At 31.4% G+C, this 15,839-nt stretch overlaps 2 protein-coding genes across 5 annotated transcripts in view; both read left to right on the top strand.

Moving 5' to 3' along the window:
• LOC129965803 (Na(+)/citrate cotransporter-like) overlaps positions 1 to 11,263 on the top strand; it is a 54,968-nt gene extending 43,705 nt beyond the window's left edge. For 2 of the 4 annotated variants that reach the window (XM_056080000.1, XM_056079999.1), the window contains 4 exons: positions 169 to 346; positions 2,706 to 2,867; positions 6,558 to 6,695; positions 10,829 to 11,262. In XM_056080000.1, coding sequence (XP_055935975.1) covers positions 169 to 346; positions 2,706 to 2,867; positions 6,558 to 6,695; positions 10,829 to 11,014 — 664 coding nt within the window. In that variant the 3' untranslated portion in view covers positions 11,015 to 11,262. Of the gene's footprint in view, positions 1 to 168; positions 347 to 2,705; positions 2,879 to 6,557; positions 6,696 to 10,828 lie in introns of those variants that run through there. The other 2 variants (XM_056080002.1, XM_056080001.1) reach the window with 2 other exon arrangements.
• The window catches only part of LOC129965804 (Na(+)/citrate cotransporter-like), a 30,467-nt gene continuing 25,671 nt past the window's right edge, over positions 11,044 to 15,839 (top strand). Inside the window, exons 1-2 of the mRNA XM_056080004.1 lie at positions 11,044 to 11,142; positions 14,561 to 14,658. Coding sequence (XP_055935979.1) covers positions 14,578 to 14,658 — 81 coding nt within the window. The 5' untranslated portion in view covers positions 11,044 to 11,142; positions 14,561 to 14,577. The remainder of the gene's footprint in view (positions 11,143 to 14,560; positions 14,659 to 15,839) is intronic.

The following is a 15,839-nucleotide window of genomic DNA, read 5'->3' as shown; positions in this document are numbered from 1 at the left end:
CTTAATGTTAACTTTCTGTCTGATATCTAAAATGCATAAAACTGATGTATTTGTTATTGATTTGCTAAAAATTCATTTCAGAATAAAAACACCAGTAAACAAATACTTTATTTCATTAGAAATGTCTTCGTTCATTAAGTGATCATATATTGTGCCCTTCCTTTTTAGAAAAGTTGGCGATTCAACTACAGCTATTGCTATTCTTTTTTTGATGTTCTTCCTGCCATCAAATTTTCGGGATTTGGACAGTCCGCGCATTCTGGAATGGAAAACAGCTCAAGCAAAGTTTCCCTGGGCAGTTATTTTTCTTGTAGGAAGTGGAGCTTCTTTGGCCCAGGGTGCTCAGGTAAATTGTTAGAATTGCATCGGTTATTAATTTTTTATTCCCTACTCCATTATTTCATTTGTTTTTGTTAATTTCTGATCCATGATTTTTTACAGTATAAACAGAAGCAAAGATTTTGAATAATCCTTTGTTGAGAAGCATGATATATCTGTCCCAACCATTTAAGATAAATTATTCATTGAATTGAATTTCTTTTGAATTCTATTTAAACCTGTTCCTTAATTTTTTTTTGATAATTTCAATTTATATTGTTTTAAATGACGAATTTAACTCCCTGTTTAGTATAACTTACTTAATTTTTCCCACTTCTTTTGCTATTTATATATTTAAAATAAGTGACGAAACCAAAGAACTAGTTCTCCAGGCTGACCATTGATCCGTTTTCGCCACTTTTTATTTCATGTGACTGTTCATGAACCCTAGATATGTTATTAATGTTCACTTGTAGCTATACTCCATTTTAGAGAAATACATCAAAAACATTGCTTCACTCTACATTATGGTAAAATATCACGACATAGTCCTCCAGCCACAGCCGGAATAACGATTTTGCCAATTATTATTTCATTTGAAAACTCATGACATCTAGATATATCATCAGTAGAAGTCTATTTCTATCAGCTCTCATTTTCAAGAGAAACTTTAAAATAATCAACTTTTCTATATATTTTCTATGGGAAGAAACCTCGATAAAATGCTGTAATCCCAACAACCCATATTTACCCATATTTTATTTAATTTAAAACTTACGATATCTAGATATTTAATAAATGGCCTTCAATGGCCTACGAACTTTATTTTTTGAGAGAAATCTTCATTGAATATTCTCTATGGGGGGGGGGGAATGAGATAATCTCCCAGTCTCAACCATTAGACCGATTTAGCCAATCTCTATTTCATTTGAAAGCTCATTACGACGATATACTTCATCATTTGGCGTCTTCCTCTCCATTTCGTTAAGAAATCGCAAAATAAAATTTTCAGTTAGTCTCTAACCTCAACAAAAGGCCCATTATCGCCCTTTTTGTATGGAAATTTATTTTTCTACTTTGCGAGCTAGTTAGTCTACCAGAATACTCTATGGTATTGAATATATGAACATAATTTAAAGCAAAACTTTCATTTATGGTAAGATATAACTTTTCAAAATTGATTGATGTGACTTAATTAGTGCTAATGATATGGAAGTTGAACAGCCGGTCGCTGAAGACGAATGGCGAATTCATTAAAAATAAATCATTATTCAGAGGAAGAGATTAATCTTATCATAGTTTGGGTTAAGCTTTTAAACCAGTTTTACAGTTATTCATTTAATGATGCTAAAATACAGATAGGGATTATTAAACATCTAATAAATATTGTCATTGCAAATTTTTAAGTTGATGAGCCGGCATCTGAAAGGCAACTTAGCAAAGTTTTAGTAAAGTTGTAATTCCATTATTAATAAAAGCAATTATTTTCTAATAATAAAGAAGAAAGTGTATTCTGGTTCTCTACAGAACATTGTAATGCATTTTTGTCCTAAATTTATTAAATTTGGTACACAATACTTTGTAGGTCGATAATATAAATCTCAGGCAATTATTTAAAACAATTTAACTAGAGTTTTTATTGATTAAAATTACTCAAGATATTTGAATTTTCTTCGATAACCCTTGAAAATATTATTGAATAAAACTGATTTCTTTGTAGCACTTAAATAATTTAAAACTATTTTTTTAATAATACCAGTGTAATAGCCAAAAAAATTTTCTGGATTTTTAGAATTAAAAAAATTGCTTGTATACTTTTTTTTACAATACATATATTATTGTTGCAATAAAAGTCGAATCTTTTAATTTTTTTCAACTAATATTTAATCCTGTAATCTTTTACCACTATTGATAACTAAGAAAGTGAAATTGTTTATCTGTTCAGTTTGCACAAGAAATAAGAAAATCATTGTATCACGAATGTCATCGTGTCAATAGAAAATAGACCACCTAGACAGTTATGTTTTTACGGGTACTATTATGTCATGGGTCTAGACTCCATTAGGAATGATCAGGTACAGAATAATCAAAACAAGTGTTAATTATTAAAATAGCACGTCTTTAAAGTCTGTCACAATTGGATGTTTAAAAATATTTTAATGAAAGAATCACGAACATGCTTATGAACAAGAGGCGAGCTGATATGAAATAAAAACACAAAAAAAATTCTAAAATAGAACTTTTTATCAAGCCTGTAAATATTTGTTTATTTTTCTGCTTTATTTATCTCATTTTTTTGTTAGCTAAAATTGAAAAAAAATATAGAAATAAAATTTATTTATATCTGTGGTTTCAAATTAAAAAAAATACATGCTTTCAATTTATAGGTATCTGGACTTTCGCATTCCATTGGTTCAATGTTATCAGCATTGAAAGCTTTACCTCCTGGATTAATTGTTACCATCACCTGCTTCAGCACAGCAGCGGCTACAGAAATTTTTTCGAATTTAACCACAACTGTGATTTTGCTGCCAATTTTGAGTCAGATGGTGAGATGATTGTAAGGCACTGGAACATGCATTTCCATTCTTCATGTTGACTTAAAATATTTCAAATAAGGTGAAATGTAAATTATATGTAAATACAGAACTACACATGTCATCTTTCCTCTTCTAACATGACCTCCTGTAACCGAACGATATGATGAATATGGCATAAAAATTTTATTTTAAAGAAAATGCTTTTACTGAAAATACAAGCATCTTTACAAAGTGTGTATCCTACAAGGTTGTGTGTTGTGGGCACTCTACAGGCCTGTTATTTTGGTCTAGAGCTGGACTCCGGTTCTGAGGCCTGGTGGTAAGGTCTCGGCCTCAGAACCGGAGGTCCCAGGTTCGTGACCCGATTCCTCCGAAGAACCGTCATGTAAGAGGGTCTGGTACACGCTAAAACCGTCCGGGTCAAACGTCCTCCCGCTAGTGCGGCGTGGTATGGAGAGTGGGGTGCCAGCTCAGGTGTCGTCCTTATCATCTGACAGCGGTTCAAAATTATGAGGACCGTCCCAAAATAGCCCTAGTGTTGCTTTAAAACGAGACGTTAATATAACTAAACTAAGAGATACCAAATTTATCACATGAATACTTTAGATGACGGAAATGTGCACCTCAGATCGATTATTTGAAAATTAGATTACAATTTTAATTAATTAAAAATTATAACACATTTCAGTAGGTTTTTTTTTACAATAAGACCCGAAAATATTATAGCCGAAATTTGGTTTTTACATCTTCTTATAGTTAAAAAAAATTGTATTTTTGATTATATCAATTTAACTGCTATGCTTATTTCTGAATTTTAATAATTTTAAAGATTTTTTTGCAACATTTTAAACAATAGATTTGATTGCTATAATGGAATGCAAGCCATTTGCATTGTTTCGTCAAATATTCTACAGCGTCATTTTTTCCATAGTTGTAAATTAAGGAAATACTGTTTTTCCTATTTATCGCATTTACAGGTGAAATCAATGACGTTACCACGAAAGAAATGTGAATTTTGAAATAGAGCAGTCGGGAGGTCAATGTTTTTAGTAGCATGATGGCATCATGGCGCTTTCGTTTAGATAGTTTAAATAAACAACGAGCTTTTAAGCTATTAAAATAACGCTGATTTAATAGCACAATCTGATGTTTGAATATAGTCTGTTTAAGAAATCAACTGAACTGGACTTCCTAAAATTTTCTGCCACATTCTCTAATAAGAGTCCTCACCTTTTAGCCTCACACCGAATAAGCGTTTGGAACCTTGGATAAGGCCACGGATACTTTGCATAGCATTGAAGATAATATTCTGTAGAAACCTGCCTAAATCTGTATAGCAAATTTTATTTACCTGGCTTTCTTTCTTATGCAGTTATTGTGTTAACTTATATTAAGACAACTAAATAGACAGTCTGAATGGATTTTGCTCAAATTTGATGGAAATCTACAAATTTGATGGAAATATCATATATCAAATTTCATCCGTCTGGCACAAAGCATTTTTGAGTTAGCTTTGCCATAGATACAGGCCGCCATAATACTAAAAATGTATATTAAATAATAAATAATAAATAATAATAATTTTTTAAAAGACAAAAAAATTGATAAAAATTAGATTAATAATTTGACAAATAGATTTCGTATATAGAAACTCTTTTAAAAAGATAAATGTATATCTAAAAGAATGTAGTGAATCTGAGGTGCTCTTCTTTACTTGATTGTTTAATGTGAGACTTGATGTTAACAAAGCACAATCGTCACACCATGGGTATCTTGAGTTATTGTCTATTGCAATTTTCTATAGGGGGTTTCAGTGAGGGACTTTTTTTTTTGCATAAGAATTTCTGTGTTTTCCTTTCCTTGTATATTCATTCCTGTCCTAAATTAACCAGTTGACCATATGATTAATTTAAAATTTTCCTTAATTTTTTTTTATAATTCCTCATTATGTGACCACCAATGAAAGTTAGTGTGTAAAAGAGGTTAGTAACATCACAAAAAGTGTTGGCTCTGTCTTTATTTTTACATGCAGTAGAGAGATCTTTCTTTATTACATATTCAAAATAAAGATTATATTGTAAACATTATTTATTATTAGAAAAAATATTGTAAGTTCGAGATTTTGACGAATGTCCACGCTTCAAACTTCCTTGATTTAGAAAAACACACTTTTGGAATAATGTATACCTGCCACTCTATCTGTACGACTGTCTGTGTGTACCATAAACATTTTGATTTAGATGAATAAAATGTGGTATACGGCCTTCATATCAAAATCGTAATTTCTATCAAATACAAAATGAAATTCATTCAGAGGCAGTCTGTCTGTCCAACTGTACGACTGAACACGATAACTAAAAAATTTAAGGAGTTCAATAGATAAAATATGTTTACAAGATACTTAAAGATACTTTACTTAAGATAAAATATATATTCTGATAAATTTTTGTATGAAATCTGTCAAAGGGTTAGCTATCTGTAATTTAGTACATACATTTTACTTAATAATTCTAAAACGAAATGACTTAAATGAAATTTGGAAATGGTTTTATGACTACAGTTCTAGTCCTGTGTCAAATTTTCGTTTGAATTGGTTTGAAACTGAGCGTCTAAAACATAAATTCGTTTTTCGCGCATCTGATTTGAAATGTGAGGGATTAATCGCCATGAAATCTCAAAATATCTTATGGAGATTCAATAAAAATACCAAATTCAAGTCAAAGATCAATATTTCATAACTATTGTCCGGCCATGCTGTTCGTAGATTTACCCAACGTCCATAATTTTATGCGGGAGGACAGGGAATAATATCTTTTTTAGAAAGTATGCAAAAAGGTTTTAGGCAGATCATTCTCGCTAGTCTAATCTAATGATGTGACTAGTTGCCATATTATATTTAAATTGCATGACGTGTCATGTGTTTTCAATGGTGAAAAAAATCGTTCAAAACATTTATAGACCTTTAAGCTCTGAGTTACGAAATTTGGCACGGTATTTCCAGGGTGCTCTAAAAAGGGGCTTTTCAAAAATTTAATAAGATTTTCAACTAAAAATGAATCAATATTATAATGCTTATCCTCGATAATTTAGGAGGATAGAGCTGCATACAAGTTACTTTAAATTTTTTTTAAAAAATGTCTTTTCCAATGATACCCATTTTATTTTAATGCATTTTTTCCTGTAACTTCGAAATCTTTTTAAAGTATATTTTAATACAATTCTTTTATTTACTTTAATTTCTGCTTTTATAAAAACAAACGCGTTGTGACGACATTTAATAAACATTTCTGCGTGTACAATATCTTTACTATAATTAAAAGTAAAGTTTCTAAAGCAAGTTAAAAAAAATATTTATACATTATTAAATTTAACGTGACAAATATGATAATATAGTTTCTCTGGCATTTTTTTGCGACTTGAGTGATACAATAACCGTTTTGTACAGATTCTCTGCTATCACAGTCTGTTGTACAATACTATGCAATATTCAACAATATTCTGGAATATTGTAAATATTGTTTAACATCATACAATATTGTGCAATATACATGTATTATTAGTGATGTAATGTTTGATGCAATTAAGCTTGGCGTACCAAATTTAAAACATTATCATGCTATGATGTTTCGTATTAGAGTTCCGAATTTTTTTGAAAAAATTTTGAAGCAGAAAATATTTTATAATATGTTTTTTTCACAGGCTCTAAGTATCGGTATAAATCCTTTGTATCTAATGTTGCCAGCAACTGTTGTGTCTTCATACGCTTTTATGTTACCTGTTGCCACTATTCCAAATGCCATAGTTTTTGAAGAGGGTAACATGAAGACATTGGACATGGTAAGTGAGAGTTATTTCACATTTTTTGCTGTTTTATATGAAGCACATTCATTGTCCTTGCTAATCAGTTCTATGAAAAATAAGAAAATTAGTAAAAGAAAATAAACATTAAATAGAAACCAGAAAATTCCTGCAAAACTTATTTTAATTTAACTTTGTAGCAGCGCGTATGTTCTCCTCCCCCCCCCCTGACATTCTCCTATGCCTTTGCAATAAGGAACGATTTCTGTTAAATTATGGAAGAAGCTATGATCCCTCTGTTGCAGATCTAGAGCCCCAATCGATCAATATACAATGCCAAAGTAACAGTTAAAGTAGCATCAAAGTAGTAACAAAGCTTCAGTTAACACTGAAGGAACAAAATGGTATGTTTCGTTGAATGTCACAAAGATTTTGCTCTAACAGTGGTTATGTCGGGACCCGATTCCACAGAAAATGCATCATGTATGTGGGTCTGGTGAGTCTTAAATATGACGCTGAGGACGACCAGCAACATCGGATGTTGCCCTCATCATCTGGTCAAAGTAGAAAGGTTCATCAGGAAACAATCCTCGTGCTGTATGAAAGTTGGATTTTAAATTAATTAAACTGGCTTAATTAAATAATTTTATACTAATTAAATACTTAGATTGTTTGCAATGTTTTGGGTGTGCATTGGATCTTTTCCCTTCGACCAAATAAATCGAAAGCAAAAAGACTTATTATATATATGCAAATATACAAGCCATTAAATCCCTCCATTGATAGATTTGGTTCAAAATTTAACACACATCTCTTATTCTAATAATAAATCTGTAAATTAGACTCGCATAGCTCTTTGTGTTTTGAGTTTCGTCTTCCTATGCAACCACACAGATGGATAAGATTTCCCTGTGACCTATCTCGCTCAAAGTTAGATAGAAATTTACATATTACGTGTTATGATTACATTCAAAATTTCATCCACCTAGTTCAATACGTTTTGAGTTATCGTGTTCACAAAAAGACAGACATGTATAACTTTAAAAATAAGTCATTAAAAAGTGTGTCAATTACCGAAAAAATTCCAACTGGAGATTTTGACGAGGTTAATTGACTTCAGACTTCCTTGAACTTGAAAAATACATATTTGGAATTATGTCTGTCTGTCTATCTGTGAATAAAATAACTCAAAAACGCTTTGAGTTGGATGGATGATAAATAGTATCTACTCCAGATTTGTATCAAATACTAAATGAAATCCATTTAGAAGAAATGTCTTTCCGACTGTCTGAATATGAGTTAGCACGATTGCTTTATAACAAAAGAAGCTGGGTGGATGAAATTTTCTACACAGATTTAGGTATAGAAAGAGTGGATATATATCAAATTTAGAACCATATTCGCTAAGTGGTTAATCGTCTATCGGTCGGTACTTTCACAAACATGTAAGCACGATATTTCAAAAACAAAATTATTTAATTATATAAAATTCAGTACATGGTTTTATGATTGCAATTATCGTTTGTGTCAAATCTTGGTTTTAATCAGTTTGGATAAAGGCGACTATAATACAAATTCAGTTTTGGTGCTTTATTTTAACTGTTTAGCTGACCCCCAACGATTATTCTTCAAAAAATCGCGTTCTAACAAGCTGTTTCGTAAGTGTTGTTCGTCAGTAGAATATGGTTAACAATACACAAATCATTTGCTAAACAGTATAGGAGAAAGTTTCAAGCAGACCCTTGCCGTTGGTTTACTTTGTATACTTCTTATACAAGTATGTAAAAGTACAAAAGTGTGCATCTATTTGAAAAGAAATTTAAAAAAATTAAAATGAAATCTACGATCTCAAATTTCAACTTATCATGTGAGAATATTATTATTTTTAAGTCATTATTTGTCTTAGTTTAAGTCATTAACCAGTTTAAACCGGCTTGAAATAATCACGAGACTTCTCTATCCCTCTCCGTCCCACTCTCTCTCTCTCTCTCATATATATACACTCAAGAGCCAAAACATTATGACCACCTGTAAATAACGAGTTTCCCCAACTTTGGCGCGCAACACAGCTTCAACTCGCCTTGGCATGGATGCCACAAGTCCTTGGTAGATGGCCGGAGACAGATTGTACCAAATGTTTAAGCAACGGTCACGCAAATCCGAGATATTGCGAATTGGTGGTCTTTGAACTCTGAGCTGGCGTCCCATGTCATCCCAAAGGTGTTCTATCGGATTACGACCCAGTGAGTTAGGCGGCCAGGACATTAACTGGAATGCAGCATCATGTTCCTGGAACCACTCCAACATAATTTTAGCTTTGTGACACGGGGCGTTGTCCTGTTGGAACATTCCATTTACAGTTGGAAAAACAGAGGCCATGTAAGGGTGCAACTGGTTCGCAATGATGTTCAGATACCCTGTAGCATTCATGGTATGCTCTACCACAACCACGGGTCCCAGAGACGTCCAAGAGAACGTCCCCCAAAGCATAATACCACCACCAAAGGCCTGTGTATGATCTACTGTACATTGAGGGAGCAACTGTTCGCCTGGAAGACGGCGTATCCTGACCCGGCCGTCGGCGTGATGCATGACAAACCGTGATTCATCTGACCAGGCAACTCTCTCCCACTTATCCATGGACCAGTCGCGATGTTCCCGGACCCAGCGCAGGCGCAGTTGGCGATGACGCTTGGTCAGCAAAGGCACACGAGTGGGACGTTTGCTGCGAAGCCCCATACCCAACAGTATCCGCTGAACAGTGTGCTCCGATACTATTCTACTTGGCCCTGCATTGTATTGGGCTGTCAGCTGAGCCACTGTCTGGCTCCGGTTTTGCTTCACCATGCGAGACAGTCTCCGACGACTTTTTTCTTTGATAGCGTGTGGACGTCCACCACCATGTCGTCTGCTGTTGCTTTCACCGTCATTTACCCACTTTGCATAAGTACTAACAACTGTAGATCGCGCACAACCCACGAGTCTTGCAGTTTCAGGAAATACTTGTTCCGAGCCTTCGAGCCATTACAATCTTCCCTCTATCAAAGTCGCTTAGATCCGTAGCCTTTCCCATCACACACAGAAGTAAGTGAAAGAATGATTCTTCAGACTCTCCAGCATCAGTTAAATACCACTTCCACCTGATCACGTGCCTTGCACGTCATCCAGGCGAGTTCATTGCAAAATGTAGGGGTGGTCATAATGTTTTGGCTCTTGAGTGTATATATATATATATATATATATATATATAATATAATATGAGAGAGAGAGAGATGATTTTTTTTTTAAGTTTCATTTTCAATTTTTCTAGCTGGCAAACAAAATTTTTGAGCTCGACCGATTTTGAACTGAAATAACAACTATGATGTGATAGTTCTACGTCAACCTTTTAAAAACGCATCTGCTGTCAAAAAAGCATACATAATAATAATGCAATACTGGGAAAAGCAGTTAAAAATATATATGCGATTAAAAGATGATGATAAAATTGCCATTTATGCTTTATTAATTGCCTACGCGATTTTGAGATCCATTATTCATTACCTACGTGATTTCGAGCTTCAATATTCATTGCCTATGCGATTTTGAACTTCAATATTCATTGCCTATGCGATTTCGAGCTTCAATATTCATTGCCTACGCGATTTTGAGCTTCAATATTCATTGCCTATGTGATTTTGAGCTTCAATATTCATTGCCTACGCGATTTTGAGCTTCATTATTCATTGCCTACGCTATTTCGAGCTTAAAAACCCACAAACCAAAACAACATTATGTTCTGACATGATAATATGCTTCCAATTCTTATGAAGTATTGTTAATTTTCATGGATGCAATACTTTGCGAATATAGAATCCAATGATTATTTTTTTCAGTGACCACAAGACAACCGGCCCAACTGAAATGGTTTTATAGCAAGCATAACTCTTCGAATAGATATCAATATCCGAAGCAATAAGGGGGGGGGCAATAAGGCGCATTCCCAGTCCCGCTTGAAATAGTATTTTTTAAATTTACAAAATCTACACATCAAATTATTTTTACAGTTTACAAGCAAACATAAACCCGATGATTAATTTGCCATTATCATGAATTTTATTAATTAAGAAAATAAGGTGAATATTTATCCCATTCTTTTAATTTCAATCTTAGATTTATACATTTTTTTACAGCTAAAGCCGGGTATTGCCATGAACATACTGTGTTGCTGCATTCAACTAGCTACTCTCCATACCATTGGTGTACCGTTGTTTGATCTGAACAAGTTTCCAAGCTGGACCATTAACAGCAACCTTACTAGTATTGAAAATGTGATTTTTAATGCGACACAAATTCAAAATAATACTTCGATTTTATGAATTGAATTCATTCAGTTTTAAGATCTGATACATTTTTTGGACTCTTGAAAATACCTTAACAGATTTTTTACAGCAAGGAAAATACTTTATTTGGATATATTTGCGGACTGAAATTTCTGTAATTCTTGGTAAATATGTTATAATGTAATCCTGTTAACTTATATAAAAAAAATTAATATTTCATTTTTTTCTTTGTGTATCTTGTTTATGTCAATCAAGAACAGCAGTTATGTTATATTTAGCTTGCAATTTTATAAAAAAAAATTCTAGATGTAATATTTATGAACTATATAGTTCAAAATATATACAAAATATATGAAAACAATAAAATAAACCATATTTATTTGATAAAATTTATGAATTGTTATACTAAGAAAATGAATTGCATTCTAAGCATATTCGAATATTTTTGTCAATTTCATTTTATTTAGTACATTGTGACATTCTTTCTTGCTTTTAACTTCAATTCTATTTTGATGCATCCTACATTTGTATTCTAAATATCTTTTATCGAATTTTTTTTTTTACCAAAATTGAAGAATGACGCTTATGCAACAAAGTTAAGGTATCATGTTTCGAATATTTATTAAATAATTTGCCATGGAATGAAATTATGTTATTTATAAGGAAAAATAATGAAGAAACATTCTTCATGAAAAAAATCACTGGACCTTTCGATTTGAATGGCTAATGGATGCACTCTTATTTAAATAAAATCGACATAATTTTCATAATTTGTACCAATTATCCTCCTTATCTTACAAAATGTATCCAAATATATAAAGTAGGCTATTTTTCATTCTTCATTAAAAAAAAAATCACTGGAACTTTCGATTTGAATGGCTAATGGATGCACTCTTATTTAAATAAAATCTACATAATTTTCATAATTTGTACCAATTATCCTCCTTATCTTACAAAATGTATCCAAATATATAAAGCAGGATATTTTTCGTTTCTCATATACGAAGTACAGTATTGTAAGCGACAAACAATTTGAAATCGAGACTTTGATTAATCTCTACGTTTCAGATCTCCCTGGATACGAAAAACACATTTTAAGCATTATGTCTGTCTACCTGTGAAGATTGTAATTCAAAAACGTGATGAGCTAGAGAGCTGAAATTTGGTATGTGGAATTATCAGCAAATTTGTAGCTTTCTATCAAAGTTTGAAAGAAATTTCAGTGGCAAAAAGGCTATCTGTATGGCTGTTTGAATACAAGCGAACTCGATAACTATAAAACATAAAGAGACAGATAAAAAAAAATTGGTATGCATGTTTAGCCTCGAAAATATAGATATCAAATTTTGATCCAAAGCCTTCAAACAGTTGACTGTCATCGGTTTGTTATTTCGTATGCTTGTAAGCGCAATAATTCATAAAAGACAATGAATTTCAATTCGATGAAATTCGGTATTTTATTGCGTTGTTATAATTGTAGTTTTGTGTCAAATTTTGGTATCAATCGAGGTAAAAAGTCGTTTAAAATATATATTCGCACTACAGATTCAGTAAAAAGAAGATAAAATATTTAACCAAAGGTCTATTGTTGCCCAATGCCAATCAAAGGGTTCACATTCTTCCCCAAGGTCCAGAGTTTTTCGTGAAGTCTTTTATTGAAGAATATGCAAAAAAAGTGTACGGAAAAATATTCCGGTTGCTTTACGTCATATTTAAGACTTAAAAAAATTCCTCAAATTCGGAAATCAGCGTTCATCTGCTTTATTATAATATATTCAATTATGTTTTAATATAATATATTTGTATTTTATGTGAAACACATTAAAAGACGATGGTAATTATAGAGTCCATGTAGTTTCTTTCAGGAGAAAAAAGATTTTTACATCATTGCACTGTGTATTTCAATGGCATTTGTGATACATTTTACCATATACACTGTGAAAAAAGAACAACATGATCATACTATGATTATTTATTATTATATGCTTTTATAAAGAGTGTCAGAAAATTAACACGAAATTTGAAATTGCCACTATTCATGCAGTAAGTGTTGGCATCCCTATTAAAAAAAACCAATTGACAGCTGATAGTTTAGGCTTAGTAAAAATGGAGCGTTACACGATAGAACATTGTATTTTCATTCTTGAACAATATTTCAAAAATAATGAAAGTATGGCGGCCACGGTTCGAAAATTTGAGAACTGGCCCTCTAGATCGTGTGATTTAACACCATCTGATTTATTTTTATGTGATTGTTTCAAGTCAAAGATCTTCACAAGCACGCATGCATTGAATGAGGAATTCAATGCTGCATCGACGAAATTCAGCCGCATTTATGAAAAGTGGCCATGGAAAATTTCGACAAAAAAGTGCACATGTGCCATCAAAACCTTGGAGGCCATTTGCCCTATGTGTTATTCTATACATAACGTATCCTGTGTACTTTACGATTCAATAAAAATATAACATTTTAAAGAAAATGTGTTTTTTATTTAATTCAAATCTTGTGTTAACACGTTGTTCTATTTGTAATTCTCCATTTTCACTAACCCTTAACTATCAGCTTTCAAATGTTTAATAGGGTTACCAACAATTTACTACATGAATGGTGGCCAATTCAAATCTTCCTTTTATTTTGGGATACTCTTTATATTATCATATAATATACACTATTATACTATAAATAGATAAAATCTGCAACGTAAGTATAAATATAAATAATGTAACATTAATAATTGCAGGAAATTATTAATGGTAACCAGAATTATAACGATAATATGTTTTATTCTTGGAGATGCATGTGTGGAGATATATTTCCGGAAGATATTTTAAACATTAATTGCATGAGTGATCGAAAAGAGCTACAAATGACAGAAAAAGATGACCTTCAACTCCATCGAAGTATATCTGAAATTAATTTTTAAAAAAATTATTTTCTCGTGCTTCAATCAGTTTAGAAACTTTGACGAATGCCTTGTCAAAATTTTTTCTAGCTATATAATTCTATTCAGATTCTTAAAAATTTAACCACGGTTTTAAATCTATTGGTATTCATATTGTATATTGGTATTAAATGGTATTCGTGTTAAAAGTTTCCTTTTGATATTTTTTTATAACCTAATTAGAAAAGAAGCTATAAAAAACTTCGAATGGCAAGGGAAAAAAAGACTTCAACTATGGTGGAATATTCGGGAACTTAATAAAAAATGTTTTTCGCATGAATTAGTCAGTTCAGAAATCTAGAAGCATGTTATGTCACAATTATTTTTTTACGAAAGAATTCTAGCCAAGTCTCCAAAATTTAATTACAGCTTAGTTTTATTAGAGATAAATACTCCAGAAGTTATTAAAAGAACGCCAGAAATTCTCCTCTAACAAGCATTTTCTCAAGTTATAAATAATTCTGATTGGAAGTAATTGTACTTTCTTCAGTTACCAGTTCACAGTCACTGAAGCCACTATTTTTTTCATGTTTAATTGACGGATAGAATTATATTGCAAGATTTATTTCCTTTTATTCATCAGTTTATCTCTCTTCGTTTTCAGTTGAATCTATCTTTATTTCTTAAAATCATTTTGCAGAGCATATCTAAACGAAAATGAAGTGGAAAAATTTCTTTTACATTGTGTGTTTGCTTTTGCCATTTGTGTTGCTTCCATTGGCACTGTCTTCGCACAAAGTAAGTGTAATAGACTTTAGTTATGGGTTCTATAAAAATGACAAGGTGAATTTATTAAGATAACCGAATAAACTTTATATTTGGGATTAAAATGTGACTTTTCAGTCGTAAATGAAAGTGGCATAAGTGGGGAAGCCATCCATGTAGTGATGACAGAAATTTTGCGTTACAAAATTAATGTAAATGAAATAAAGATCCATTAATGATATTCAATAAAAATGTTTTAATTATGAGTTCTATCAAATATTTAACAAGCTACATTTATTACTGCAACCGAATATACTTTATATTTGGAGATTAAAATGTGATTTTTCAGTCGTAAATTAATGTGAAGTGAAGAAGCCATCCATGTAGTGATGACAGAAATTTTGTGTTACAAAATTAATGTAAAAAAAGGGTTATTACATAAATTAATTTGGGATCAGAAGGGGATTGAATCCTCGTATAAGAAGTGTATAAGAAAAAAAAATGACAAAATATGTTTATTACAGTAACAGAATAAATATTTGGGGATTAAAACGTGACTTTTGAGTTCTAAATTAATGTAACAAAAGTGGAGAAGCCATTAATAAATAGATGACAGAAATTTGTGTTATAATATTAAAGTAAATGTAATAATGACCTGTTAATGATATTTAATAAAAATATGTATTAAAATAGTTGTTGCATAAATTAATTTGGTTTCAGAACGGGATTGAATAAACGTATAAGTATTGCATAAGGGGGAAATAATTATAAGAAAGATTTATTACTATAAAAGAATAAAAATTTGGCGAATAAAATGGGCCATTCCATTTGTAAATGAATGTAACAAAGGAAGAAGCCATTAATATAGTGATGAAACTTTGTGTTATAAGATTATGTAAATGAAATAATGATCTATTAATGATAATCAATAAAAAGGGTTTTTAAAATATTTATTACATAAATTAATTTGGTATCAGAGCGGGATTGAATTCTCTTATAAGTATTGTATGAGGGAAAAAATGAGAGGATACATTTATTACTATAACAAAATAAATATTTGGGAATTAAAATGTGAGTTTTCAGTTTCAAATTAATGTAACATAAGAGAAGTTATCAATATAGTGATGACAGAAATTTTGTATTATAAGATTAATGTAAATGAATTAATGATCTATTAATGATTTGGATTTGTGGGTTTTAATGGCGCAAGAGCC

This window comes from Argiope bruennichi, chromosome 4, assembly GCF_947563725.1.
Source record: "Argiope bruennichi chromosome 4, qqArgBrue1.1, whole genome shotgun sequence".
Classification (NCBI taxonomy): domain Eukaryota; kingdom Metazoa; phylum Arthropoda; class Arachnida; order Araneae; family Araneidae; genus Argiope; species Argiope bruennichi.
This window is presented reverse-complemented; position numbering and strand designations above follow the sequence as displayed.